Raw genomic sequence first — 27,888 nt, forward strand, 5'->3', positions numbered from 1 at the left:
TGCAAATAAATATAAATTATTTTTAGTATTTTTAAAAGCAAAATACATACATTGTAGCTCTTCGAGCTTTTCCACGGTTCGCGAGCGTTCGTAAATCTGTGGGCCGAATTTTGAAGCAAAGTTCGTGGTTAGTATCGCTGTAGAACTGCGTGATGCTGCACGCCGGATAGAACAGCCGCATACCTTCGTTTTCGTTGTTTACTTTTCGTTGCCATGTTGACCGTATGTAAATACACGAATCGGATCGAAAACCTCACGCAACCGCGCGACACTTTGGAGACACGTAAGTCACGTGGAGCTGTCGATCGCCGTTGACCGTCCGTGCACGCGTCTGTAATCGCTGGCAGCGCGATCGTGCTCGAATTAACAGCCTTTTCGTTGTCGTGACACGTTGTTGTAGTGGTTGAAAGTTCGCTTGGCGCGCGCTGCTAGGCTTTTTCGCGCTCGCGTAGCAGTACCTGTTGCGTCGCCTTTTGCGAAGCGATATCGGAGCACGTGCTGCCGTATGAGCTTCGCATTTTATTGCGATCTGTGCCAAATATTTCGTTGTTGCGAGCCGTCCGCGTTGCGGGTGGTGTGTCCTGGAGGCCGCGCCGAAAGCGGTGTCAAAAGTTACTTGCGGGGCATAACCCCGCCGCAACCGAGTTCGTCGAAGCGAGCGGGCGGGCGGGCGGGCAAGCGTGCGTGATCGCTTTTTACTTTGATTTGTTGATCGTTACTATTTGAAACACGTACGACGACGTGCCGCTGGTTTCGCACGCTCCCGGTCTCCCTGACCTATTTGGATTTGGCAACTTTGGTGCATAAGGTTTTGAAGAAGAGTGTGTTGTCGCCGACTGCGACGGAGCTGCGGAGATAAAAATAAAAAAAAAGTGCGATATAAAAGCGACACGACTTGTGCAATTACGCGAAAAGCCGGCGGCGGTGCCACAAGTGCGTAGTACACGAGTACGCGTTCGTCGCGAACCTGAACCTAGGTGACCCGTGCCGTTCGACGCGTCGTACGCGACCTCGGCGCATCTCTTTTTTACTGGGGTTACGTTGAGACGGCTGCTCTCAGGTTCGTACGAAATGTGTCTCGCCCGATATGACGGGCTCGCTACTCGCGCGTATGCAGCTCTGTGACGTCAGAAACGCTTCCATTTGTTGAAAGTGCTGTAGAGAGACTGATATCTCTGTGCTTTCCGGATGAGTGTGGCATGGAATTGACAGTATTGGCTGTGTGCAAGCCTCCTGTGGTGCTCGCAAGACTACATTTTTGCGAACTTTAGCATGCGTTACGCTGCGCCTGATGCGCATGCGCACTACCGGTAACTGTATGCTAAATAATCGGTGACCGTGCGCGTCGTATTCGGAAACACTGAATGACAGCGCCAGCAACTGCAGTTCAAGAAGCCACTTCACATATAGGACCCTTGATTTGTCAACTACTTTCGTAAATGAGCAGAAATTCTGGTATCAGCACATGTGAATGAATGGAAGCGCAAGCTTTAGCTGACCTTGTTAACTAGCAACACAGTTTCTGATCTTGACAGTTTGTTGTTCGCACGTGTTCATATTGAGGACGGCATGACTTCTGTTTCTGTCGTCACCGTGCTGAAATTTTGTTCCAAGCAGGTTCAGGTAGCTGTCGCTGCTTCCAAGCCACAAAAGTTGTGATTCCCTTGTGAAAAAATAACTGACAAGCTGAACTGTGATAACAGCCCATTCGGCCATAACTAGTCAGAAGTCCTGAGTACTTGTAAATATCAGTGCACATTAAGGCACATGTGTGGCTCAAGTCAATCTGGAGCCCTCCACTGTGTCATACCTTAAAGGGGCCCTGAAGCACTTTATTTAACTGATCACAGAATGGCCTCACTATTAAGAGCGTCATCTCGTGAATTTCACAGCACAAAAGTTTTTCGCATCCTTCAACTATAAGTGGAGTTATTGCACAAAATACCCGGCCTTGTCACTCTTATCGTCTCCGCTAGAATGCTGCAAGCTACACAGCAGAGAAGCCAAGAGGGCAAAGCTTCGGCCAAAAGTTGTGTCGCGGCACCCCATGGCAGCCTTCGCAGCATGCCCCTGCCATCTCAGAGGCCATGCACAGTAGACACAGCTATGCACAGTGCAAAAATGAAATGATTTTTCTCTCTTTTTGAGGTCTCGGTCACATATAATTTTTATTTGTGCAACTCAAAATTAGCAATTATGCATTACTGGGAACACTCTAGCGATCACGAAATCAGCCTGTAGTGTTGGCAGGCCCAGTTGCTTTTGATGATGCTGCAGAAGTGAGAAGCAAGAGCAAGCAATTTTTCACTGTGCTTGACAGGAGATAATGAATTCCCTGCTGCATGCAGTACAGTAATATTTGGTTCCCATGGTCACAGCAGCCTCTACAACAGATCAAAAACATTTTCTTACTATGTTCAAAAAGAGTGTTTCAGGGCCCTTTTAACAGCCCAGGTGGCTATGTTCCCAATCATTCGCTTTAGGGGATGCGTTTACTTTTGCATCACTCAACATTCTGCGGTCACTTTACTGGAGTGATAAGTGTCGTGTCAGCACAGTTGAGGATTACATGACACGGAAGAGATGTTCGTGGTAGGTTCATCGGCCACAACTCTTTTCGTCAAGCCCACTTCCATTGGTTTAGCCAGTCAGTATGTACTGATAGGGTGATAGGTGTAGTGTCAAGGCAATAAACAGTGATGCAGAATGTTCCTCTCGGACCACACAGCCAGCTTTCATTGTGTTCTCTTGTTCTTTGCTGACTGACCAATTGACAGCTTTTAGCCCTATGACATGCGCACAACCCTGCTGGCATCACATTGTGTGAAGAAGAAACTGGCAAAGGCCAGAGAGGAGCATGAGAAGTCTGTTTTTTTTTAATTTGGCATGATTGGCAAAGATGATCATCACAGTATTTTGTACACGATGGGCATGTTTACTTAAAATTTGTTGACAATGTCAGTGGCAGTTTAGGGGCCCTTTACATTCTGTCTACAAATGGCATGCTAGTCCGTGTTGATTCTGAGCCTTCTTTCTTGTCTACACTTGCAGCAAGCTGCGGCTGGTAACTAACCACCCTGTCGTCAGCCCCAGACCATGAATGATCCGGAACACAGCCAAGGGTCCGGACGGTTGGGACAAGCCACCGGCAGCGGCCAAGCCTGCAGGTGGCCCAGAGCCACCACAAGGCATGGCTGCGGTGGCGACACCTAGGGGACGACCCAGCAACGAGGAGCTGCTGCGCAAGCCGCCCCAGGAGATCCTCCGCTGGCTGCAGAAGGTCGAAGGGGAGAACCTCAAGCTCATGTACGACCATGGTGCGATGATGCAGGATGTCAACCGCCGCATGCAGGTGAGCGAAGTGGGACAAAATGGTGATTTGGGCTAGTTTATTGATGTTCATGTTGAATTTTCTTTAAAACTCAACAACCACGAGAATGTTGGAGACGAAAATGAAACAGGGCAAGCGTTTCACTGGCAACTAATAGTTTTTTGCAGCAAAACTCTTAAGGGGAGTTCTGCAGTGGTTTTCATGCGGCAACTGTGAAAGCCAGCAGCTCAGACTGCTTTGCAGAATAACATAGCCACTAGTGGCTGGCTATGAAAACATTTATTCAGTCCTCGTTTCCCAAGTTCACATCTTTGACACTCTCTCAAAACTGTGGTTGTCTTCTGTACCTTCCGTTAGTGTTTCAGATTCTTTTCTCCATCAGTTTGAAGCTCTCTATGACATTGCCGTGCAACAGCGCACACCATGTGTTCAACATCCACATCCACATGCACATGTTGCAGTGATGCTCTCTTAATGCATCTGAAAGTGCGATGCAGCTTAAGCTACTAAACAACACACTTCATCACAAAGCGGATAGGTACACACACTGGATCTATGCCGCGTGATGAGCATGATCACAATTCGGTAGGACACATTGACGATGAAAATGCAATTACGCATTGGACAGTAACTAGTATTATCTAGCAGTGGCTTGCAGAAAGTAAACAGCAGGCAGGCACCCTCTCTGATATTGCAACAGGTCACAACTGCAATCTCAGAAGCCATGCATGCGAGTATGTATGTGACGCTTAGTGAAACTTTTTCTCCCAAATATTTGCGCTCCAAAGTGGGGGTCCGGTCCTTAAAGAAGGGCGGGCCTTATCTGAATAATTACGGCTGACTCAGGTCTTATTGCGCAAGCATTGTCTGGTGACTTTTCTAAGCAGTTCATCTTGCATGGTGCCTTTCGCCCCAGGTGCACCTGATGGAGATCCGGCAGTTGCGTGAGGTGAATGAGCGGCTGCAGCGTGACAGCCAGGAATTGCGTGATCTATGCTGTTTTCTGGACGACGACCGGCAGAAGGGGCGCAAGCTGGCCCGCGAATGGCAGCGCTTCGGCCGCTACACGGCGTCCGTCATGCGCCAGGAGGTGGCCGCCTACCAGGGCAAGCTGCGGGGCCTTGACGCGCGGCAGCAGGACCTCATCCGCGACAACATCCAGTTGAAGGTCAGTCGCAATGCTCAAGTTGTAGGGCAAATCCACGCGCCCCGTGTATTTCGCAGCCAGCTTGGTTGTGCGAGGCCATTGACGTTAGAAACCGCTGATGATCTCAAAATCCATTGTTTTGATAACGCTTTATTTTTCGGTGCACCAATTCGCACAAAAATGAAAATAGACTGCTATTCATGGCGTCCATACAGCGGAGTGCATGATGCGGTCCGGCCGTCTCGCATGCATTGCAGTGGCAGCCAGGAGCGGGCTCAGAGTTTAACTTGCCTTGTACCGCAGCTCTTGATTGTGCTACAGATTTGGCAGTGGTTGTCACTTGTTGTGAAAGATAAAATTACGACAGCGGTTTATTCTGCCATCCACTGTTTTGTGTGCAATAACTGAAGCCGATGTTGGTGCCACTGGCGGCGAGACAGACTTGGGCTGGGCGGCCAGCACAACGAGAAGCTGGCTGGCTGGCTCCCCGCCATTGCGCCAGCTGTTAATCTTGTGCAGGGAAACTACCATTTTTCTGTAACCAGCATCCGGAAAACAGCAGACAGAAAGGCACCGTGCCGCGTGGCTCTACAGTTACAGTAAAACTTCGTTAATTTGGATTTCACGGGACTGAAAGATGTGTCTGAATTAAGCGAATGTCGAATTATTTACGCTATCAAGAAAATAATAAGCAAATGCACACTATGTCAATACACCTTTATTTACTGAATGAATCAGCAAATCCTGTTTCTTTTATGCACGAAAGCAGTGTGGAAGCTGCAATTCTCATCTCATGGCTGATTAGCGCTTGCAGCAGTAAAGGCCTTGCGGCTTCCTTTACAGTGTGGCCGCGGCGCGTCTTCATCTGAGGCGCTTTTCACTGCCACGTGCACATCCAGATTATTTTTATTGCCAATGTTGCCAGGTTGCCACCCATAACGAGCTAGACAGTGCTCTTAATGTTTGACAGCTTTGCACTGAATAAAAACAAAACTACTGTTTGCCACAACCATTGCAAAAGAAACTACAGCTGCTGTCAACATGATCATTGATGGCGACTATACAGTGTTGAGGGCATACGGCCAATGCGTTATTGGCTATCGGATTTGCCATCGGAAATCTGCTATCGGATTTTTATTTTTGTAAACAGCTTCTTTTGGAGCCACCTCAGTGATGCATTGGCGGAGCTGCGCAAGTCTGATACTCCGTCCATGACCCTCTCCATCTGAGAAACACCTGTAAAACGGCGGATTTTCTGCATGCATTAGATTTTTCGGACGTTTTCACTGTACCTGGGAGTCTGAAATATCGGACGTTGACGGTATGTAAAGTTTTGCCATTTGAGAACACACCATGGCCCTAATTTTGGTTTGAATGGACTTAGGATAAATGGACTTCTCGAGCTGGGTTATTACAGTCTGTTGTAATGAGCATCGGCTGTATAAATGGAACCAATATGCCCAAGGTACAGCACTTGGCATTACAAAAGTGACAGGTTTCCTGCTTAACTCTTTCACAAACTGACAAGGCTCGTCAATTTCTGCTGCCCCCAACAGGAACTCTGCCTCTACCTGGATCAAGAGCGGTCGCAGACGCTCTGCACAAACTGCGGCGGCGTTCTGCCCGAGGGTCGACGTGATGATGGCGATGGCAGTTCATCCTCGACCATCACCACTCAGGATGAGCTTCCTTCCCCTTTGCCTTCTTCCCCACCTCCACGACCCTCACCATCGCTGCCTCCCGTGCCTTCCAGTGGCGTACCCAACGGCACGGCGAACGGCCACGTACGACCGCCCTCTGTTGTCCCAAACGGAAGCCGGCTGCCCAGCCGGAGCCAGCCGCCCATGAGAACGCCTGCCATCAAGGAGGCGATCCATCGGCATAGAACCGTCATCAATGGTGAGAGCATTTCTCAACATCTCGTCGGAGTGTAACGATGGTGAAATGGCAGAAACGCCGCTGGTAAGAGTGGATAAAGGGCCCCTCACTAGGTTTGGCCATTTTAAACAGACAAGCGCCGCGCATTCTTCACACACTGATGATTTTTTCTGCAAAGGTTTACAGGCCTCTGCGCCCGTGTAAACAGCTGAAATTTCAAGCCACATGCCATGATGTAAATGCAGTTCATGTGACTTTGGTAAATCGTCCAATGAGGAACGTGCAATGCTGCCACTGGAAATGCGACGCACAGCTAAAAAGGAAGAGAAGGGGAAATTTAAAAAAAAAAACAGAGGTGAAGCAATCACGTGATTGTGATGCAGTCCCATGACTCCGGTATAGGAGAAGGAGGGAAAGGAATGTTGCCTGCGGACGCTACTCAAGGTAGAGAGTGCTGCCGTTGGCAGTCGCACTTGCCTCATGGCGGTATGGTAACCAGGCATTCAATTCCCTCTATCTGCCCCAAAGATAAGCAGAATTGAAAAATTATGTTGGTAGAACTATCTTTAGACAGTGTTTTAGAACTTCCAGTGTATGACTAAAATATGCATTGGGATTTGGTGAGGCGCGCTTTAAAAAGAATCTAACTTCCATATTGGACAAACTTGTGCCAGAGAGGAAATGTTTAGGCGACACACACAGCAGCGAGCATGACCATCAATCATTGAAGCTAATCTCACTGCTCTGGTCTGTCAAATATGTGCATGTGCGCATCATTGTACGATCTAGAGCAATTGCTGGTTCTTGAGCAGATTAGAGATTCTAGAACAACATTTGTGTCACAAATTGCATGAAGCACTTCAATTTGTGTCTGTATGTTCTCTTTCAGGCATGCTTTATAACATTAGTGCACAAACTAGCCCACTGTCAAACTTTTATATTTGAGAGAATGGGAGGAACTGCCTTAAAGGGGACTGATAAGCAACTTTCATGGTACCTATTTCTTTAATGCAATGGAAAGCTTAGTGGTCAGAGTGTCTGATCAGAAAGTGGTAACGCGGAAAACATTGTGGAAAATTTTTTATCAAAGTTTTGCACGTGCTTTTGGTTTCTGAAGCACAGCATAAAGCACGAGCGTATAATAATATAGGTAGCAACTGCAATTTTAAGCAATAATTATGTTATACTTAATAACAGCCAACTTACATACAATAATCTCATAGACTACATCTGAAGTACCAAGATGCCAGGCCTCACCACTTACTGGTTTTTGAGACTTCCTTTGCCAACTTAAAATTATAATTCCTACTTACATGGCGAAACAGCATGCTGGATTCTATCACTGTAAGTCGTGGTCATTTCGTTTCCATCAAGGTCTCGCAGCACATTCTGGCAGTCCCTTTAATGACATTCTCCCAGCAGCACTATTTCAATTCTAGTATATGTTCGTAACAGAAACTGTATTTCAGTCTCTTCACAGAGTGCAAACTGTTCAGCATGACTTGCAGTCATGATAATTGCTTGGATAAAGTGTTCAACCAAGTTGCACACATGCTTTGACTGGATAAAGCATCGAATAATTAACTGATTCACTCATTTCTGGGGAACAATTGTGTCTGAGATGCCAAAATATGGCTGTATTAGAGCTTTGCTCGTACTCTGAAGCATCGACCAATAACCTTGGCATTTCTTTTTTGGCAGAGCAAGTCTTGCGGTATATCCGGAATTTGGAGAAACGCATCGAGATTCTGGAAGCTGAGAAGGGCATTGTCAAAAACATTGTAAGTGGCCTTTTATTTTTTTCCTTGTACAGTATGCAGCCACTTGCAGTATGACCATTTCACGTTACCTTTAACGTATTATTGAATTTGATCTGCTAGCATTTTTATGACACTTTTGTCTATGGCATGCTGATTGAAACATTAACTACTACAGCATCACCAGATTCAGAAGCAGAAGTGCTGGTAGATGTGCTAAGCCAGTGTAATAGAGTATCTCCTTATTATAGTGCTGGGCATAGGAGGCGGTAGCACCACAGGGTGGCGCCACCTCCAACTCTGTGTGCCCATATCTTAGCATTGAAGCTTGGTGCATTTTTCTTTCCTGTTTGTTCCTTGTTCACGTAAATGGTATCTACAAAAACGAGCCTGATTTACTGATATTGTACGCCTTGCCAGCAGCGCTGCCAATGCAAACGTGAAATGCTCCACCGTGGGTACTTTCTGCAGAAAAACTTGCGCATCAATTGAGCATGGAGTAGTTGTCATAAGTTTGTCGTAACAGAATCGATCTGCGATATGTGATCACTGCTGGTTCTTGTGGCTCCTGGGCAACGTGTCCGCCGTCATTATCCGCTTGCAGAGGCAAGAGCCCTCTAATTATTGTTTCTGTAGCGTCAGCCTTGCAGGTTTCCGCATTAACGTCGACGCTAGCATAGTTTCTATGCCCACAGAAATGCCATTTGCTTCACGTATAGCTAGCAGAGTCTGCTCCTCCGAGTTTACTGATCTGGGCCTCCAAGTGTCACTGGCGGCTGCGAAAGTGTCCAAATTGCATGTCCAGTTCGATAACAAAATGTTTCAAATTCAGAACGATTGCATGAAATGTGAGAGGGGACAGCAATGTGGGTTGTGTTAAGCGGATTGTTTTCTGCCACGGGTCATCGAGAAACCAACCGAATGTTCATTGTTAAGCCTATCCAAAAGTTCAGCCTAATTGGGTTAGCTTTAACAGGAGTCTACTGCAATTGGAGATTGTCGCAAGAGACCTGTGTCCTGCAGTGAACTCAGAATAGGATAGGATGATTGAAGCTTGTTCAAGTGACATTACTTAGCCTTTTTTTTTTTTTTTCACCGCATGCAATGCAGCCTCATGAGGAAGTTCTGCATAAGCCACCGCAGCAGCCGCAGGGAGGGCTCGACAAAAAGTACCAAAGTGGAATTCCACGTGCTCCTCAATATCGGAAACCTGAAGACACTGGTCACATTCTGCCGCCACCCGTGTCCCACAGCACCGACAAAAATACCTCAGATAACACGGTCAGTACATTTATTTATTTATTTATTTATTTATTTATTTACTTATTTATTGTACCATCAAAGGCCCTCAACTGAAGGTGTTACACAAGGGAGTGGCAGGGGCAATAGCGAAAATAATCTGGTTAAAAAAAAATGTAAAAGCAGACTCTACACAGTGCAGTATACAGGATGTTTCAGCAAACACTTTCAAAAAGTTTGTTTGCACAATTCTAGTTCATGAGCTGGCCTACTCGAAGAGGTGGACATTACTTGCACGAAAAATTGAAATGCATCATCAAGTAATTAACAAAAATTCACTAATTCAGTTTTCAACTAAATTACTGTATCGCACGTATTGTAATTTACAAATTCTAGCAGGTGAGAGTGCAAGGCATATCCACTTGAATGCATGAAAGTAACTGAAACGCCAATGCATTTCTCCAAAAAGTTTAGGAATTATTATCCCGAAACTGGTGTCGTCCTGAGAATTAGCTTCAAGTTGATCTGCATTGCCAACTCCCCGGCTAGAATTTGTAAATTGCGATTTGTGCCCTAAGGTAATTAGTTAAAAACTTAATTAGCCAATGTTTGTTAATTATTAGTTTACCCATTTCAATTTTTTTGCAAGTAATATCCATCTCTTCTAGTAGACCAGCTCACGGACTAGAATTGTGCTATCTGCCACAGGCAACCTTTAAGAATTTTTGAAAGTGTTCGTTGAAACACCTGGTTTTATGTTGTGAAAACATATGAAGTGCAAGCAGAAAAACTAAGTGCCAATTACAACTGTCAACACAAACAAATCTGAGAGGAAAATAAAGTAAAAAACGAACGATTAGAATGTTACAACAGTAAGAAAGGTTGCAGAAATTTTCAAATTCAGTTTTTGTGGCAATATGACATCACAAGCTGTTACAGTTGATATTGGTGCAGGGGAATGAACGACCATGCATAATGTGATGTACTGAATGGGATACATCTCACTTTGAAAGTATGATCGCGTCAAGGAAAAAATAATGATGCAAGAGTTGAATCTTAACATTACTCACTTTATGTGCCAAATAGTTCTCAAGTGAATGGTCTGATGAAATCTCGTTTAAGAAACAAAACAGACGCCGACCAAGATGAACAAATTATTAAAAACTTGCTATTTCGTCCCCCCCCCCCCACAGGAGCCTTGTTCACAACAAGTTCCTTAGTGTGAACAAGGTTCTTATGTGAAGGCCAAGACTAGTTCATTGTCAACAAAGCTTCCTTGTGAGGACCTAAGTTTTTAATAATATCCTCATCTTAGTCCGCGTCTGTTTTGTTTTCTTCTCGAACTAGTTCTGCCTGTTGAAAATTTGTTTTAAGGTTGCCAGCAAGTACTGTATTTACTCGAACCTAAGGTGCACCCTTTGCCGGTAAAACGGGTCCAGAAATTGCGTGCGCATTGGAATTGAGTACGGCCCTAAATCTGTCTTAAATTTTCGCCATTGGCATTTCAAAATGGCCACGTCGTACGCGCTTTGAGCCTAGCTGCCTCCATGTGCTGCAATATGTGTGCTTAGGCAATGCTTCCTTTGGCTTAGGCTAGTGCATCGTCCGTCTTCCCGTTTTCTGCGTTTACTCTATCAGCATGGAAGTGCCAACTGCAAAGACATGCTGAGTTCATTACGATGCCGCAATTAAAAGGAAAGTGATCACGTGTACGTAGACGGATGGAAATCTGGCCGCATCACAGGCGTTCGGAGTTCCCAAAACTTGCGTGTGGTACTGGCGCAAACAAGGGAGGCGTTTTACACCAGTGACTGCTACATACGGTGCTGCCGCGCTGCCCCTATCTTGAAAGCATCTAGGCCCACCGCACTGTGTTCTTCTCACTTAGTTCGCATTGAAGCAAGAGGCCGCACAAAGATCAATTCCCTCGCTCCTGCTACCGCACTTCCTCGCTCCAGCGTTATGATAAAGAGTTTCTGCAGTTATTGAGTGAGACGTGTTCATGTTTGCTTGTGCGCTCATGTCACCATGCTTGTTAATTTTGGTAGTAAAGTAGTATGTTTAAAAGTTTACACGGCCGATAAAACTACTATCTTTACTTTTCGTATAGCTGTCTACTAATTTGCTATCATATTCAGTGCTTCGCCTTTCGGGCGAATCTACAACATTTATTTATTGCAACTTTAGCGCATTGGGAGTAAATCTTTCCACATGAGACAAAGTTGTCTTTCTGTATGAAAGAATGAGGTGCGCGGTACTGTAATTCTTTTTCTTTTTTAGGTCACGGCAAACGGGTGCGCGTTACAATCGAGGGCGTATCAGAATTGAGTAAATACGGTATTTCAATGCACTGCCGTGATAACTGCTGTTGTAGCTTAATTTGTAAAGCGCTGCGCTCTTAATGCAGAGGAAGTGAATTCAGCTCCCAAATGCAACAAATTTTATTTCCGTCGATTTTCCATCTCTATTTAGCTTATCATTTCTACATTTCGTTTAAATGTAACCATTAATACTCCCTGTGCCTTCTCAGGCTTCATTGTCTGCTTTCTGCACATGGCTGTAATGAGCAACAAAAAAATATTTAGCCCCTCAGATCCCTTCTTTTCGTACAATTTTCTAGCACAGTCTTTTGCTGCAAGTAGAACTTCGCTACTTCAGGGTTTGAGGAATGGACAGAATGGTTGAGTGATGTAAGGTTCTCGCTAAAGGGAAAGGTGCACGATTTCTTAATGTAGCTGTCAGTAATAAGGTAACAGTAATTAGCATGACTGTGCAAGTGTGCTCATGACCTCTTGCATTCAGTGCCACAGAAAACTTGATCTTGAGCTTGTTGTTTCCAGGAACCATATGTGGGTGTGGCAAGGCCAGAGGCAGTGGTACATGCCATGAAGGTGAGCAAATGCTACCTGTGAGCCACCTTGTCTCTTTTCTTTTTTTTAAAGTGTGAAGCATTCTTTGCCACCTCCTTGTCACATTGCAGTAGGTAGGTAGGTCTCACCTCGCTCCGAGAAAAAAATGTGGTGTGACCGATGCAGGAACTGATTGCCATCAAGCACACTATCCAGGTGCTCTAACCATTATGTCATGATTGCACTCACTACTTCTCTTGCTCACAAGCCAGCTAGTTCTTTCAAACACTCGGCATCTGAGTTCTGTGCCACTTCGTCACCTTCTACGAATTTTTGCTATCGCGTTCACGGCAGTTGCCTGCCGATCGCTTGCGAACCCTGCTTCATGCACACTGCCCCTCAGTGCAGCCTGTGCACGTCATCTCGCGCTGCATCGCCGTGTATTCCTCTACGGGTGCAAACGTATGTCAAAGGCGAGCTTCTTGCGACAGCATGCTGCTTGACACTCCCACCGGCTTAGGCGTAACCAGCGTCGTCTCTTTGGGAGTCGGCGGCTGAAGTTGCTGTTCGGTGCAGAGTCAACGAAATAAACGCTTCGCAGTGACTGTGCGGCACCTGGAAAGTGGAGGTACCACCTCGCCAACGAAAGTGCAGACATGCGTCCCGTCGTATGCTTCAGTTCCCTGACACACTCGGCTGCTTGGTCTACATGTTTCGCACGTGCACAGCCTTTGAAAAAAATGTTTTGGTTGTACAGTTCAACACACTTACAATGATACCAGTTTTAACAACATATCGGTTATAACCACGAAAAGCTGCTGCACCGTCAACTTTTCTATGTTTTCATGTTTTCTATGGGGAAATAATCCGCTTACTACAATGTCCCCATGCCACATCATCGGTTATAATGATGAAGTCTGGCTGCTGGGTGTCCATGCCGAAAGGTAATGGAATGCGAAATCCTTGAAAAGAAAAAGTGAGATGCGAGCCACTACACAATCGCCCGCCACCCTAACTGCCATCGTGCACTCCTCTCCACGAGAGATGCACACCAGCATTGCGCACATCTCTTCCATTGCCGTTCCACCCCTTCGAATATGGATGGGCTGCACTCATAGCTCTACACCGTGCCACCCTCCGAAACATGAATGGACCGCGCCAACTGCTCCGACAACCCTGCCCGCGCTGCCTTAAGGTTGCTTGCTGGGCCCTCACAGTTAGTTCTTTATTTATGGCCCACAATCTGGGCAAGTCATTCATGCTTGTCTTTGTCCGTTGCGTCGAAGTCGTTCCTGGCCACTTTGTTTCTGAGCCTCGTTTGACTTGTTGCCGAAATGGAAGATAGCTTATCCGCCCGCTGATCATCGGCAATGCACGACGCTCCCAGTGAAAAGAATGTGCACTACTATAGATTTGGAAACGAAGTGCTTCTTACCCATGAGGAGATCGTTGCGATTGTGCTTGCATCGGATGGCGACAATGACGGCCACGACGGCAGCGCTGCCGCGCTGGGGCATGCCGACTCAACATTGTCCCTACGAAAGGTTCTGTAGATAATTCAGTCCCGCTTGGGCTTGTTTTCACAAGGGACCTTGTGCTTCACTATGTGGAGCCCCTGGATGCCTTGGAGAAGGATGTGGGCAAGCTTCGCGTAAAGCAAGCAAGGCCGACGGGCATGCGGTTTTCTTGCGCAAGCCAGTGGGAAGTATGTGGCGAGATGCTTGTGGCAATCACATCCCAGCGTTTCTTCTGGATTTCTCAAGCTGAGATGCTGCCGTGGCTACCTTCCTGCATTTCTTAAAGGACGTCTTTCAGGGCCACCAAAGCGATGCCTTGGCGGAGCTTGTATGTCACTTGCCACCCGTGACCCCTCTTTGCAGTTATACCAGTGCCATTCTTGAATGCCAAAAGCCGTGGCGTGTTAATAACATGCGATCGGAGCGTGAAGGAAGCAGAGTTAAACAGTTAAATGAGTCAACACAATCAGAAGCTGATGGAAAAAGGTGGTGGGGAGAATTGGCGACCCCGCCATTATGGTTTTCTCAGAATAGGTACGCCATTCCCCATTTTTTTTTTTTTCCTGCAACTCGGTTGTAATACTTATCGGTTATAGCAATGGAATTTTCGTGGCACTTGAATATTGTTATAAGTTGGTTCGACTGTAGTGCAGAAATTTGCAACTCTGGCTACTTAACGTTATAAGTGGTCTATGCTGTACTAACTAGTATGACAATGTTGAATGCGAGGCAGTTCTTTCCCTAGAATTGTACAATTAATTAACTAGCCACTGCACATATGCTCTTGCTAATAAAGCTATGTAGCTGTAAATTTGAGGTGCATTTCTCATATTTACAATCATAAAATGCAGGTCCTTGAGGTTCACGAGCAACTCGACAAGGCTTTGGACAGTGAGCTGGAGTATGAAGAGCTTGCTGAAGGAGAGAAGGCACTTGTGCGTGAAATGTGCAATGTAAGTATCTGGTGGCTGAGAGTGCCCTTTGGACTACTGTATTTTGGTGGCTCTAAAGTATACTCAAAAGGAGTATCAATTGTCAAGTATTCAAGCTTGGTGAGCTGCAGAGCTGTGGCGGGCATCATTGCTTGAATGCTTGTGTGCTACGGCGAACGTGCGCTTAAGGCCAGACTTTGCGTACACTTGCCTATGTGTGCTAGCTTGCTCCTGCATGCCTACGAGTCTGCCATGCCTCAGGAGGAATGGTGGTCAGCATCGCAAAGTTTGCACGCCATTATAGCACCAGTGCATACTTGACTCCATGTTAGAGGTCACTTCATCCTGAGTTTAACTGATAGTGCTAGGGACACTAAAGGCAAATACGAAGTCAACATGGACTGTTTAAATACCATTCCAGAAATCTCGCAACGCTTGTTTCGTGCCAAGACTTAACTTACGAGAAAATTGCATCTGAAGGGTCCTAATACCTTTATCACATTTTAAATCTCCCACCACCGAACCGGGGAGTGGTGACCTTGCATACGCCATTTCCATTCTTTGCTGCCATCAGTGAGTGAAACCGTGCCCGACAGATGGCGGTACTGAGCCAAGACAGAGCGGTGGATTCGCCACTGCAGCTGCTTTTTGGTAAAGTAGTGTAGACCGTTCGGGCATTCCGCATCATCACATGGAAGTTGAATTCTTTGCTACTAACAGTTTGTGCGAGTTTCGCAAGCCAGCAAAACCAGCGCAGCACCACGCGATAGCTACTGAAACATGAAAGCGTGGGCGGCGTGGAGTCGAGCGAAAATGAAACCCTTCGACCGTCCGCTTCGTTGTCAGCGTTATTTCAATAAGTACTTTTTTGTAAAAGTGGTATAGAACTGGACAAGTAACGTTTTATTCCGCCTTATAGTACAATACAAGGATGTTTTGTGCAATGAGTCCTTGAGTACTAGTGACAGAATTTAACTGAGGAGTGCCTTCGTCATTGGGCAAGTACTCAAATGTCCTGGGGGAGCCTCTAATCATGTCCTGCATTTACCTCAATTTCTCGATTATTAAGGATCTGTTCGCGATAATATTGACACCTTAGAGATTCCCACGCACTAATCTATCACTTTAGCTTGACTTAATATTTGCCTTTAGGATCCCTTTAAAACTGAATTTTAACCAAGGTTAGCAAATCTTGGGTAAAATAAGTCCCATCTGGAGTCCATAAGTCCCATCTGGAGGCTACTCGCCTTCTCCAAAACAGGTCCAGTCACTGGAAGATTGGAGCTTCGGGCACGCTTGAATCACAGTAAAAGTGCCTTCTTGAGATCCACATTGGTCGGCTACATGCATCCTTTTCCTATTGGGTGCGAAAGCGCCTCTGTTGTATGCCTTCTCAATCTTGTCACGATCCGTCAGAATGCTCAAAAGAGTGCACTTTGGTATATGCCTTTTCGCGATAACTGTCTTTGACTCTTGGGCATGCTTTACATCTTCCGAGAACTTCATCTTGGCATTTAAAGACAATGCATTATGGGGCTGCTTTTTAGCAATTCCTGTCATAAGATGGTGTCCACACAAATGGTGTAGCATAAAATGGTGTCCACACAAGAAAGTGCTCAATTTCTCATGCTCACTCCATGCACCGCCTTTCGGACAAGCCCGAGCCAAAGGTGAAGGTTTGATCCATTACTCAAAAGATGCGGCTTGCCGGAAGCCGAGACCCCCCAACCATGTCCTTCATTCCTACTTAAAAGGAGCAGGAAGGAGCCACTAGCGCGCACTTGATCACATTGCCATGCTCATCTACATATCCCCCCCCCCCCCACCCCCGCCTCGTCTTTCTAGGGCACGCTTGATCACATTACCGTGTTCACCTACCGTTTTTTGGTGAACAAGTCTTCAGTCACCAACACCTGGCATAGAAGCACTAGTCCTAACAGCCAAGGCAATGTTGCTGTGACAAAAATTCACTGCTCGCCTGCGTGGTGCCGAGCGGAAACCGCTGCAAGAAGTTTGCTGCTCGTGGAGTGGCTCATCAATGATCACACCGGAGATTGTACCACTCACAGGATAGACAGAGGACCATATAATTGGCATGCGGGTCCACAGGCTACCAGCCGTAAACTACAGCGAATGTGCCTTTAAGTCTGTCTGTGTGCTTTATGGACAGAATGGGTCAAGCTCGCGTGTAGCTAGAAAATACCGAGCTGAATTAGCGCAACACCACCTTAACTGCCGGCGCCGTGCAGTTGGCACAATCAAAGTTACGTGTAACATCTGCACTCCGTGGAATCTTGACGGTGCGCGACACTCATTGAGCCTCGCAATGGGCCTACGGAAAATGCCTTGTAACCTCAACCATCAGGCTATTCAAGTACACTTAGCTACAACAATGAGTAAAAGTCTGTAAATAAATTTGCTTTCGTAATGGCGATACCGCTGGCATTGCAAAAAAAAAGCTGGTTGAAATTGCATTTTCGCATAAATGTATGTGAATAATAGCACTCAGAAGTCAACTGTTTCCTGCAGATAAAGCTGCTTCCATCTTTCCAAGTAAATGCACCCCCACCCACACTTATTTTTTTACGAGTAAACTTCTGGCTCTTAGGTCAAGGTATTACGCAACATTACAACTATTCACTTCGTATCAAGAAATTCATAATTGCATCAGCCTTATAGAAAGTGCTGCGGCAGTCTTTTTTTGCCGATATATGTGGTGTACAACAGTTGTACTATTTAAAATATTCTATTAGAAATTATTCGACCCGTATCATTATATGCCTAAGCTCGATTTTAAGCCTGAAGTTCACTTTTCGCCCATCCCTAGAAAAATGTGATTCGCCAGATACCCAGGCTGAATACTAATCTGTAACATTCAACTTTTCTCTTTTTTACATAGGTTGTCTGGCGGAAACTTGAAGATGGGCCAGTATGATGCAACTGCGACAGTGTTGTCAAGGCATGCTGAACTTCTTGCCGTGCATCCGATTTCGGGGAGTCTTTGATTGCTGTGGTTTGGGCTGGAATGTCGGGCCAGTGCCATGTGTGGTCGTGCTGGTTCCTGTCACTGCAATGTGCTACAGTGTCCTTATCGTTGAGCATCCATGAACTTCCATTGTGAAAGTTTTTGTTTGAAAACTTAGCAGGTTTGTCGTAAGAACGTTTGTTCTTTGATGGGAATGCGCATGTCCAATTGCCGATATCATGTGGCTTCTATGCACATTTAGAAGAACTTTTTGCTGGGCGAGTTGGTGCATGGCTGTTTTAGGAAGAGTTGCGCCTAAGAACGAACGAACACAAAAAAAAGACGAGGTAGATACATGTGCATTATGTTTCAATTATGGCCATTGACAGTCTTCAACAAAACTGCCGCCAGGAGCGTCCTTCCAATTTGCTGGACTGCCACCTCCATCATCCATTGGCCCGTGAAGTGCATATCGCTGTCATCTATTCGATGACGTGCCATCTACAACTGTTAGCACAGTGCACATATTTGGAGCTCTGAAATTGGTTTTGCTGCAAGAAGACACTACAATGGGCTGACACACAAAGTGGTCGCCCACCTCCTTTGTGTTGAAACTCACATTTTATGAGTTCCTAAAATGCGTTGAACATATTAGACCGTAATGTATTTTGGAAACGCATTTCCAGAGTTTCCAAAACATACATGGCATGGGTTTTGGAAACACTTTGAACATATTTTCAATTGCACTTTCTGCAATGTCTCCCCAATGCATTTTCTATGTGTTTCCAAAACATGCAGTGAAATGTATCCAAAACGTGTTCTAAGCACAGTGAACCTGTGTTTCTGAACACATCTTCCTCTAGATCAGCGAAGTGGAAAACACATTTCCTCTGCGGAATTCGAGAGTTGGTTCTGCACGTTTCACCACCCTAACACAGAGCACATGAAACCTCCCTAATTAACGTGTTCCTCACCCTTGTTCAAGTTCTTCAGTTCAGGAACTACTTCATCATCATTGCAACCCTCCCCTTCCAGCCACCAACTTCGGTCTTTCAGTCTTGCATTGTACATTCTGTTTCAAGCATAGCAGGCAACTTTATGAAGTTTAAGAAGGAGTTCTGTCACCGCATGCATTCGTGACCTAAACTAGTGTGTCTCACATGAATCAATGCATGAATTATATGAATGAACGGTGTATGTACACGCGATGTGATTCTGTGTTATATTGTCTCATACACTTGGGCTGCAATTCTAATGTAAGCTGAGGTTTTTTTTCCCAGAGTCACTAGCCTCCAAGTCCACCGCCTGCCTTAAATGCAAGGCTGATAGATTCAGTTACATCCAAATTTTAGATTGCAATGCAAATCGTATCGCTAAACCTTGGCAAGTGAGACAGTATCATATTATTGCGCACTTAAACCTGCACCGGTTATTGTAATTACTCGGTATTTCGAGCAAATCCCACCGAGTCTAAATAATGCGTAGGCTACTATATCGCCTTATTGTATTAGTGTGTATACTGATGTTTTTTGTCAGCTGCACCTTTGCCTTATAATCTTGTAACGCCTTATAAATCAAATCAATACAATATGTAACGATTATTACGTGGTAGGAATTCCCAATTTGAAACTATTTGCCGACAGCCGAGAGAAGCGGCGTGTTTCTATGACCATTGACCATGGCGCACTACTTGTGCCCAGTAGGTAGTCCTGGAAGCACAATGGCACACAAATTATGTACGATCTGACATGATCCCATGTGCACACATTGCATTTGTAATATATGAAGTGGTTATTCTGAAGAAAGCACCGCAGATCAAAAATAAGTGCACTGCGGAATGCACGGAGTCAGATTTCTGTGACTGCACTATTTGCAGAATTATTGTGGCTTGCCTGCTAAGCAGGAAAGGAGTACTACGGTTCTCTCATTCATTCTGCGCTCTTAAGTTTCATTCGTGCATTCCCCCTTGGCCACTATTTTCATGATAACGTTGGCCATCTTTCCGTCCTTCTCATCACAAATGCTTGCGATTAGTATAATTCTGCGCAAGCAAAACCACAACAGTCATGACCATCAAAAATGACGGTGGCGAGCATTCATAGACATATCCTTCGTTGAACTTGTTCATTATCTATTGTGCCGTCTTTCCTTTTGCTCTTTGTTATGTTTACCTAAGATATTGATTCTTGTGAGCTCAGGCACAACTGATCCTCTTATCGGCATACAAGTATTGTTACGTCATGCTCTCTTTTTAAAAGAGTGCTGCTTGAAGCAGTAGCTGGAAGAATCAAAACACAAGCAATCTCTGCATATATTTTTCTCCTATTTACACCTCTGCACTTTGTTATTCTTCACCGCATCTTCTCGCGTTTTGAAAACATGTTATGAAAAACATTAGCCACTACGTCGGGATGTTTTCTGACAAGGACTGAAGTGCATTTCGTTCTACTCGTATGATAGCGCAGTAGCGTTCCAGCTTTTGCTTGAAGTTCTTTAGGATTATTTCCGAGATGTCCTGTAGGACTGCGCCATCACATCGCTTTTAATAGTATTATATTTTTGAATGCTATTTCTGTTTGATTCATCTTTTGTATGGAAACAGTTGTAGAAAACTATCAGTCTATTTCAATAGGGTGAAACCCAGTTACAATGAACTCAAACACAGTGAGGTGTGTCAGACATTGAACAACCTGAACATTCTTAGATTTTAAGTACCAAATTCATTGCTTATATTCAAACTGTGTGTTATATGTATCAACCTCTTTTGATGACTCACTGTTAGCACCAGGAAAGATCTTGCTTGCCTACTGTTGGTATTGTAGTAGTTGTATTTTGAGCATGGTCTTCACCGACGATACATAAAGTGGGGGAACACTGTGAAGACACCCGTGTGCTTAGATTTACGTGCACATTAAGGAACCTCAAGTAGCCAGAAATAACCTGTAGCCCTCCAATTGCTATTTGTATGATAGTACAGTTATTTTCACATGTGGCCCAATTCTCCTTCCAAATTTATTTCACCCATTCATGACGTGAGATAACTTCGCACACTGGTGAGCTGTTGTCACTGCAGGCTAAAAAATGGCTACCGACATCTTAAATCATGTGAAATGTCAATTTTATTCAGTCATAGAGCCTGTGTGCAAGAACATTGTTCCCCCTTATGATCCTTACGTAAAGCTGTTCCTCTGAATTGCTGAATTGTATTCATGCATGGTGCATCTTATTCCTGCATTTAAGGGAGGCCTAGTTTCTCTTTTTTAATTTTTCCATTTGATTTCATTCCATTTTCAATTCCATTCCATGTAATTTTTCTGTCATATTTGTTTTATTAATGTTTACAATGAATTTATGATCAGTGATCAAAAATCTAAATGTACTCTGTTCAGAATATGTTCAAGACACTGGACAAATTGAACAAATTTTTATATTTGACCACTTCTTCGTTGTCCGGGGGTTTGGCCATATTCTCTATGAAACATACCAATCAAATTCTATGGATGACTGGCATAAAAATGCAACAACATTGACCCAAATCATGTAGGCCTATTCATGGAAATTTGAGGCTGTAGCATCATTCCATGTGAAAAGTATTATATACAACATTTCTGGGCACATCAGCTTTCCATGAATCACGTTTTTTTTTTTTTATGTAAGTGGGTTTGGCTTCGTTACCTATGATGTGTACAAAATTAATCTTTTTTACAAGTATAAATGGCATGAAAATGCAATAACATTTGCCCAAAGCATGTAAGCACATCACTAGAACTTAAGCTGCATAGCAGCATCTGATTGTAAAAGTATTATACATAATGAACTTTTCCCTTTTATGTTTGTTATCACCTGTAAAAAAGAATGATCTCTCGTGATTTGATGTGATGAACTCGTTATATTTTGCTATCAAACCTGACCAGACACACCATCGCTGACCAAAGTTTGAGTATGGCGATTTTATGTTTTTTGTGCATTGTTTTTTATTATTCCTCTGAGACAGCCACAAAGGTTCTAGGGATTTTATTGCCCCATTTGTTTTTTGTCAGTTGCCGAAAAGTGCCTTGCCTTTCTGGGCGTTTTGTGCCCAACTTGAACCCAGTGTAAATATATAGGTTGTGAACTCCTCTATAGGCAAATGTTTGGAAGGTAACGGAAAGAAAACAACCAGGGTATTTGTAGCTGTTCTGTCAAGGAGGTGTGTCGTCTCGTAGCGGCGACTGATCGTGTTTGTTTGTTTTTTAACCAGAAGAGGGCGTTGAGATGCTCGCGAGTGCCATTAGAAGAAAGACAAAGCCTGCACGATTCTCAGCTGGAAATGCATCGTCTCGGCCCTGTGTTGTCAAGCACAGTCTCTTTTTCGAGCCGACGCCGAATGCATTCCTTCTTGTAGCAACAAGAGGAAGTGACCTAGACTTCTTTTTTTACACATTGCAGCAGTTGATGGGTGTTTTGTTAGACACATCTGCTCACGCAAATGTGCTGATGAGGCTGATGAAAGTAGGATAATTTGGTACTAGGTGAGGGGTAGGCAACAGCTTCTCTCTAAGAAGAGTATACTGTTCTTTATTGAGAACCAAGGAAGCGCGACATTGAGGCCACTTTGTGTCGATAAACTCGGAACAAGAAGATGAGCAAGTGTATGTCTTTACAGTTGTCTAAATGCTTTGTGTAGACAACTATGAAGTTGACGGGCTGTTGCAGATTGTGACAAATTCAGTGAACTACTGTTCATCGACTACAAAGTGTGCATTGTCGGCTTACCGGTTAGTGCCGACCTGCAACTTAAAGCTGCAGAAATTAGGGTAAAACAATGCTCTGTCAAAGCTTAGAGAACAAATGGTTAGGGGCAGTGGTGTAGGCTGGCATATGTAATACTGGCGTCACGCATACACTTCCAATCACGATCGGGACTCATCCGGATCGCATTTTTTTTATCGCTGCTACACGGTCCGACGATCCAGATCAAATTGATGTCATCATCTGATCGTTGGCGACTCGCAGAACTGCATAATGCTTTGGCTAAAAACTTAGATTTGCAAAATATGGTTAAACTTTGGTAATATTTCAATTTTACAGCTTACTGTTGCTGATAAAAAAGTTTTTAAATGTTCTTTTTTTTTTAATTATTGAGCTGCCTTCACTTGTTCTTAGCGTTTTCAGAATACTGTGCTAGAGGGTGCAGGCATCAGCCTGCAATCATGACCGTCCAGATCCCGCAGGATCGCGATTGCAAATTACCGTGTAGTAACACGATCCAGGTCCAGCTTAATGTGCATCAACCCCAATCGCAATAAGTGTACATGTGACACCGGCATAATGTAAGAGGCAACAAAGAATTGGGGGTAGGCTTCTACTCAACCCCGTCATCTGCTGCACTGTTTGTGTACGTACGGTCCAAGAGAACTAAAATATTGCCGTTTCTTTTTCATTTCTGTGGAGTTTAGTAGTAGATTGAAGGGATTCTGGAGGACCTTTCTTAGCATCGTGGCCATAAGTGCTGCCTGATACCGTTTGAAGTGGCCTCAAACCATTCAAATAACTGAATACTGCAATTTCTGGACAAATGTCTCATTTCCCTTCATGGCACACTATTTCAAGAACACAACAGTGCTTACGAGTGCTAAATACATGTTTGTACTGCTGTATCACCGAGAATTGTAAAAAAGTTGTATTGGTAACAGCGGCGTTGTGGCAACAAACTCCTCTGTGCAGTATTTTGCACTGAAGTTTGATACCAGCTTATTACGGTGCCCGAAGCGGCGATAGTCTGAGACAGAAGTCTAGTGTCTGCATGTTGTAGTAGGCTTTGCAAGAGGAAGGTTTTCTGGCAACGGACCCTTTTGAAAACTGTTAAGTTGCCTTTCTAGCACGCTAGAGAGATGTTAAGTATAAAGTTATATCAATGTGCATGCAAAGTGACTTCGAGAGCATCCTCAAAGAAACGATGACACCTCACACTTCGCCATCATATTAAAAAAAGAACAGTAACAAAAATTAAGTCAATTGAGTTAGGTTAATCTATAACTCTAAATTAAGAAATTATTGCTCGAAAGAAAATTCACCACTGCATCAGACACCAACACTTTTGTAAACCAGAGGACATAGGCGCAAGAGCTAGGATTGGTCCCACTATTTTGGAAATACAAAGCCAGCTTTTGCTGACACAAATAATTCTGTCAATAATTTGTCAGTGCCAGAAGGGTTTGTGTAACCTTAAAAATTATAACTTAGCATTTTTCAAAGAGGTTCGTTGCCGCCAGGATGGCATGCTGTTGAACTGCCGAGAAAAAAAACAAAAAAGAGCTTCATTCTGTGGTGTATTCGATGTTGACAACCAGTGGAGTGACTGATAATGTGTGCGCAATGTATTCTTCTTTGCCGAAATTTTATTACTGAACAGAATGTGTGCACAATGTATTCTTCTTTGCCGAAATTTTATTACTGAACAGAATTGTCTCCAGAACATGTACATACACATGCAAGCAAGTAGTATTCCTATATATTTCTCTTTTCATATACATACATACAACAAACAATCACACATGTGCCACATATAAAGAGACCTTTTGTGCCTTACAACAGATGAGCGTGTATTTTTGTTGCGTGTTACAGTAGTGCCACAGAGTTTAAAAGGTTGTTCCTGTGTTCTCTTTTTTTTTTAACATTTCGAGATAGATAATATACTTAAGAACGGCATCACGAAGACATGTACAAACAGTTGTATACGTAACGAGGACAGTGCCTCACATGGTAAGCTGCAGATTAATGTTTCTTTTTTTTTCCAGAAAGCTATTTGAAATGCACAACCTGTGCTATTTGCGAAATTTCGAATTTCTCTTGCAAGAGAATTAGCATCCAAGTGACAGCCACTGATGATAGCGATCAGCACTGCAATGGCCAATGAAATAAAAAAAAAAGTTTTCCCAAATTTGTTTTGAGCCTGTGTTTCAGCGACAAATTACAGCCTTGCAGTATTTTTTTTTTGTAGCTTTCCTTTTCATTGCTGTCTGAATGTCATGGAAGAACAGCTTAGCAAAGTATTTTTTCTTTTATGATTGATGACTAGTAAAGTGGAATGGCAAGAAACTGTCCTCCACTTGACAAATCTGCAGCTAACTTTTGAAAAGAGTTTGGGATCTTACGCTGAATCAAATCACGTATGCAAAGGTCTGTGTGTCGTGATGGTTTTGGAACACGGAGAATAAAAGCTATGCAATCATTGCACTTCCTGCATTTGTTTTGTTTGTGCCTTGTTTGTGCCCAAGTTGACTGCACAACATGCTGCAGTAAAGAAGTAGGCAGTATGGGAATCGCAGTGGAAAGGCAGCGCTTCAGGTGGGTTACTGGATCTTCTGAACGAATGCATCTATCTGGGTCTGTACCTCTTTGAGGATTTGTTCTTCTGTGGCTCTCGGGTTTTTCTTGACATATTCTGCTATGGCAAGCAGAGCTTCATTCTGCGTAAAAGGATAAAAAGGTTTTTTCAGCTTTTCAAAGCGACGCTTTTTTTCACCTTAACCCCCTTAGGGTGTGACGGCATTCAGTACGCAAGTTGCACTTCTCACTGAATAGACAAGCTTATGTAGCATTACGCACGATGGTTGAGTGGCTATGGCATTCTGCTGCTGAGCTCAAGGTCTCTGGTGCGATTCCAGATGTGGTGGACACAAGCCATTGAAAGCAGAATGCAAAAATGTACGCGGACCATGCATTGCGCTGCGTATCATAATGATGTAATGGTTTTGGCTGCTAAAACTGCAGAATTTAACTAGTTATATAGCCCCGAATTGTGACCAACAAAGTGGCGCAAGCGGGCGCACACAGGGTATACGTAATCAATGACATAAAATGTGTATAGGTAGCGTCTGCTCATGGGGATCTCTAGAGCACACAGAACTTTTAATGGAATACGAACCCGATGATCGTAAATGGTTTCATTGCTCTTCTTGTATTTGGTCTACCTGGCCTCTATGTGCCCATCTTTGATCAATCCTTCAGAGTGGGCGTGTGCCACTGACTAAGAGGTATACAAACCTTAAATGTATTTAGATATGTGTTGTACTGGCCTGTGCAGTGTATGTACATCTCTCAAACATTCTTTCCTCAACAAGTACCGTACATAACCTTTGTCCTCTGAACAGTGTGCGCTGACGGCCATGGGCAATAAGGCCACATGACTCACCAGCTGTTGCTTTGACATCACTGCATCAGACAAGCTTTGCATCGTTTAGATTCTAACACTGCATTGAATATGCATGCTTTTCTTACTGAAGGGTCATGAGGCCGTAGCCGTATACAAGAGAATCAGCTTGGTACTATATCTTGCATCTGTGGCCCTGCAAAAGCCAAGATACTCCGGGTAGCTGGCATCTAATTCCTAAAAATAAAAGTAAATGCTGGAGTTTCACATGTGAGAAACATGATATTGTGATGTATACCGCAGTAGCAGACTTCAGACTAAACAATCGGCTGGGCTGATTATGACCACCTTGCTTTGCAGCATCCAAGTGTGTAGCACCGATTGCAGTGCTTCAATAATAAAATATTTCTCTATACAGGGTTGGTGCCAATTCTAAAACCACAATTTTGCTATTTCAAAAGTTCTAACTATCAATGCTGATGGAAACTGTCGGCCTTCTACCAACGAAAGGCATCTCATTTTTTGAGCACCAACGCTTTGAGAGATTTAGCACTTCCAAACGAACAGCATGTTGTTGGATGCAACGAAATTTTGTGTTCACTTGTGACGATTGACTACTCTAATTTTGCGAATTGGTACCTACAATCACAATCAAATTTCTTGAATGCCACTCGCTCCCTTCTGCAGCCTATGCACATAAGCCAACCACAATTGAACTCGATCCCGGTTGGGTTCAGTCACGATTGAAAGTGCACCGTGTGGCACCCGTATATAATGTGCTGGCTGATTTATCAATCAACACTACCATCAATTCTAAGAGACACCCATTTCACGCCTGACAATGAGCTGCCAAAGACGCTCGCCGTGGCAAGGTGCAATTGCTCAAATTGACAGTCTGACTGCGGTATTACTGTCACCAGCACGAAGGCCATGAACAGTGGGCGAATTTGCCCACGGTCAGTATGATCCGCGCAGGGAGAATTGTGTGCGGAGAATTCTCTGATGAGTCAAGCTTTTGCACTCGGCCCACATCAGTGCATTCTGCACACACCACGCGTATAGTTGCATTACCCTGTGTGCTTCAATCTCATCTTCTCTGCTGAGCTTCTTCCAGAGGTGTTGCAGGAGCCTCGCACCAACTACCGTTTTGTAGAACTTGTCCGCGTGTTCAACTTTTTCCAGGGACAAAAACAAGCCAATCTGAAGAGAAAGTGTGTACATGATAAAAGTGAGCTTTGAAGTGATGTACGGGCGCCCGTAAGCTTCAGCCAGAAAAAAAAAGATACACAAAGCTTCCTACGTGGCAGACGTAAAATCACACTAAACATCGCACTACAGGCATACTACCCGAACAGTAGCACCGGACATTCTCTACAAGAGCATGCAGAGATGCAGTACGGTCGTCTACAAGTCTAGAGCGCCGAAGCAGCGCATTGCAATGCAAATCGACCAAGTATGCGTTACCGGCCGGTTTCAGACAAGATGCTTGTGAACAGCGGAAGCTACGAGGTCATGTAGACCGCACGTTAATAAGCTCAGGTACCTTGAACATCCGAGACTGGTTAACAGCGCTCGAGCGTTCTAGACATAAGTGTAGACATCTGTACATATATCTTTCCGTGATGTCGACTGGTGCGTGCTTCGGCTACGTCTAGACTGAATGGCGACAAAAAAATAATAGAGCTAATGAACGAAAATCACAGGACACGACAATACGAAAACGAAGAAAAGGACATCAATGCAACCGGAGCAGCAGTGCCGTAACAACAATCTCTGGTGCCGGTGGACTCCCATGCAATGCTCCGTTGCTGGGATGCTCAAGCAGGCTGAGAGGGAAAAAAGTACTCGCTGTCTGACCTGTTCTAGCAACTCAAGATTGTCAGCGCTTACTTGCTGAAGCAAATCGCCACCGTCTCTTAGTAACGGCGAACCCATAACGTAGGGGTAGCTACGCTCGTCTTGAGCAAAAGATGCGACGTCGACGGCGTTGCGAAGAGATGTTTGACGTGGTTTGACCAGTTTGACTCGGTAAAGTGAGTTAAACTGAGTTAAACATTCTAGCGCGCAGACATACGCTGACCAAAAACAAGACCCGCCCTTCGCGACAACAGCTTCCACAAAGTTGCAGAACGCACAGGC

At 44.5% G+C, this 27,888-nt stretch overlaps 2 protein-coding genes across 3 annotated transcripts; one reads left to right on the forward strand and one right to left on the reverse strand.

Moving 5' to 3' along the window:
* Positions 1-147: 147 nt before the first annotated feature.
* Ccdc85 (coiled-coil domain-containing protein 85) lies at positions 148-24,833 on the forward strand. 2 transcript variants are annotated; one of them, XM_065447217.2, is made up of 9 exons: positions 148-283; positions 3,052-3,352; positions 4,248-4,499; positions 6,035-6,377; positions 8,058-8,137; positions 9,224-9,394; positions 12,193-12,243; positions 14,570-14,671; positions 17,550-24,833. In XM_065447217.2, exons 2-9 carry the CDS (start codon positions 3,101-3,103, stop codon positions 17,583-17,585), a joined length of 1,287 nt encoding a protein of 428 aa, XP_065303289.2. In that variant the 5' UTR covers positions 148-283; positions 3,052-3,100; the 3' UTR covers positions 17,586-24,833. The 2 variants fall into 2 exon arrangements, with proteins under 2 accessions (XP_065303289.2, XP_065303290.2); XM_065447218.2 differs by lacking the exon at positions 148-283 and adding an exon at positions 316-1,060.
* LOC135914395 (uncharacterized) lies at positions 24,093-27,880 on the reverse strand. Its single transcript, XM_065447220.2, has 3 exons — positions 27,607-27,880; positions 26,821-26,949; positions 24,093-25,066 (listed from the first exon to the last, which is right to left on the reverse strand). Exons 1-3 carry the CDS (start codon positions 27,682-27,684, stop codon positions 24,950-24,952), a joined length of 324 nt encoding a protein of 107 aa, XP_065303292.1. The 5' UTR covers positions 27,685-27,880; the 3' UTR covers positions 24,093-24,949.
* Positions 27,881-27,888: the final 8 nt, after the last annotated feature.

The sequence above is a fragment of the Dermacentor albipictus genome, chromosome 7, assembly GCF_038994185.2.
Source record: "Dermacentor albipictus isolate Rhodes 1998 colony chromosome 7, USDA_Dalb.pri_finalv2, whole genome shotgun sequence".
Taxonomy (NCBI): domain Eukaryota; kingdom Metazoa; phylum Arthropoda; class Arachnida; order Ixodida; family Ixodidae; genus Dermacentor; species Dermacentor albipictus.

Excerpts from the sequence above, each read along its gene's own strand:
- LOC135914395 (XM_065447220.2), bottom strand. The coding sequence starts at position 27,684 with ATGGGTTCGCCGTTACTAAGAGACGGTGGCGATTTGCTTCAGCAAGTA. Across the intron at positions 26,950-27,606 it reads ATCTTGAGTTGCTAGAACAG|ATTGGCTTGTTTTTGTCCCT; the intron begins GTCAGACAGCGA and ends CTTTCTCTTCAG. Across the intron at positions 25,067-26,820 it reads ATGAGATTGAAGCACACAGG|AATGAAGCTCTGCTTGCCAT; the intron begins GTAATGCAACTA and ends CCTTTTACGCAG.
- Ccdc85 (XM_065447217.2), top strand. The coding sequence starts at position 3,101 with ATGATCCGGAACACAGCCAAGGGTCCGGACGGTTGGGACAAGCCACCG. Across the intron at positions 3,353-4,247 it reads ATGTCAACCGCCGCATGCAG|GTGCACCTGATGGAGATCCG; the intron begins GTGAGCGAAGTG and ends CTTTCGCCCCAG. Across the intron at positions 4,500-6,034 it reads GCGACAACATCCAGTTGAAG|GAACTCTGCCTCTACCTGGA; the intron begins GTCAGTCGCAAT and ends TGCCCCCAACAG.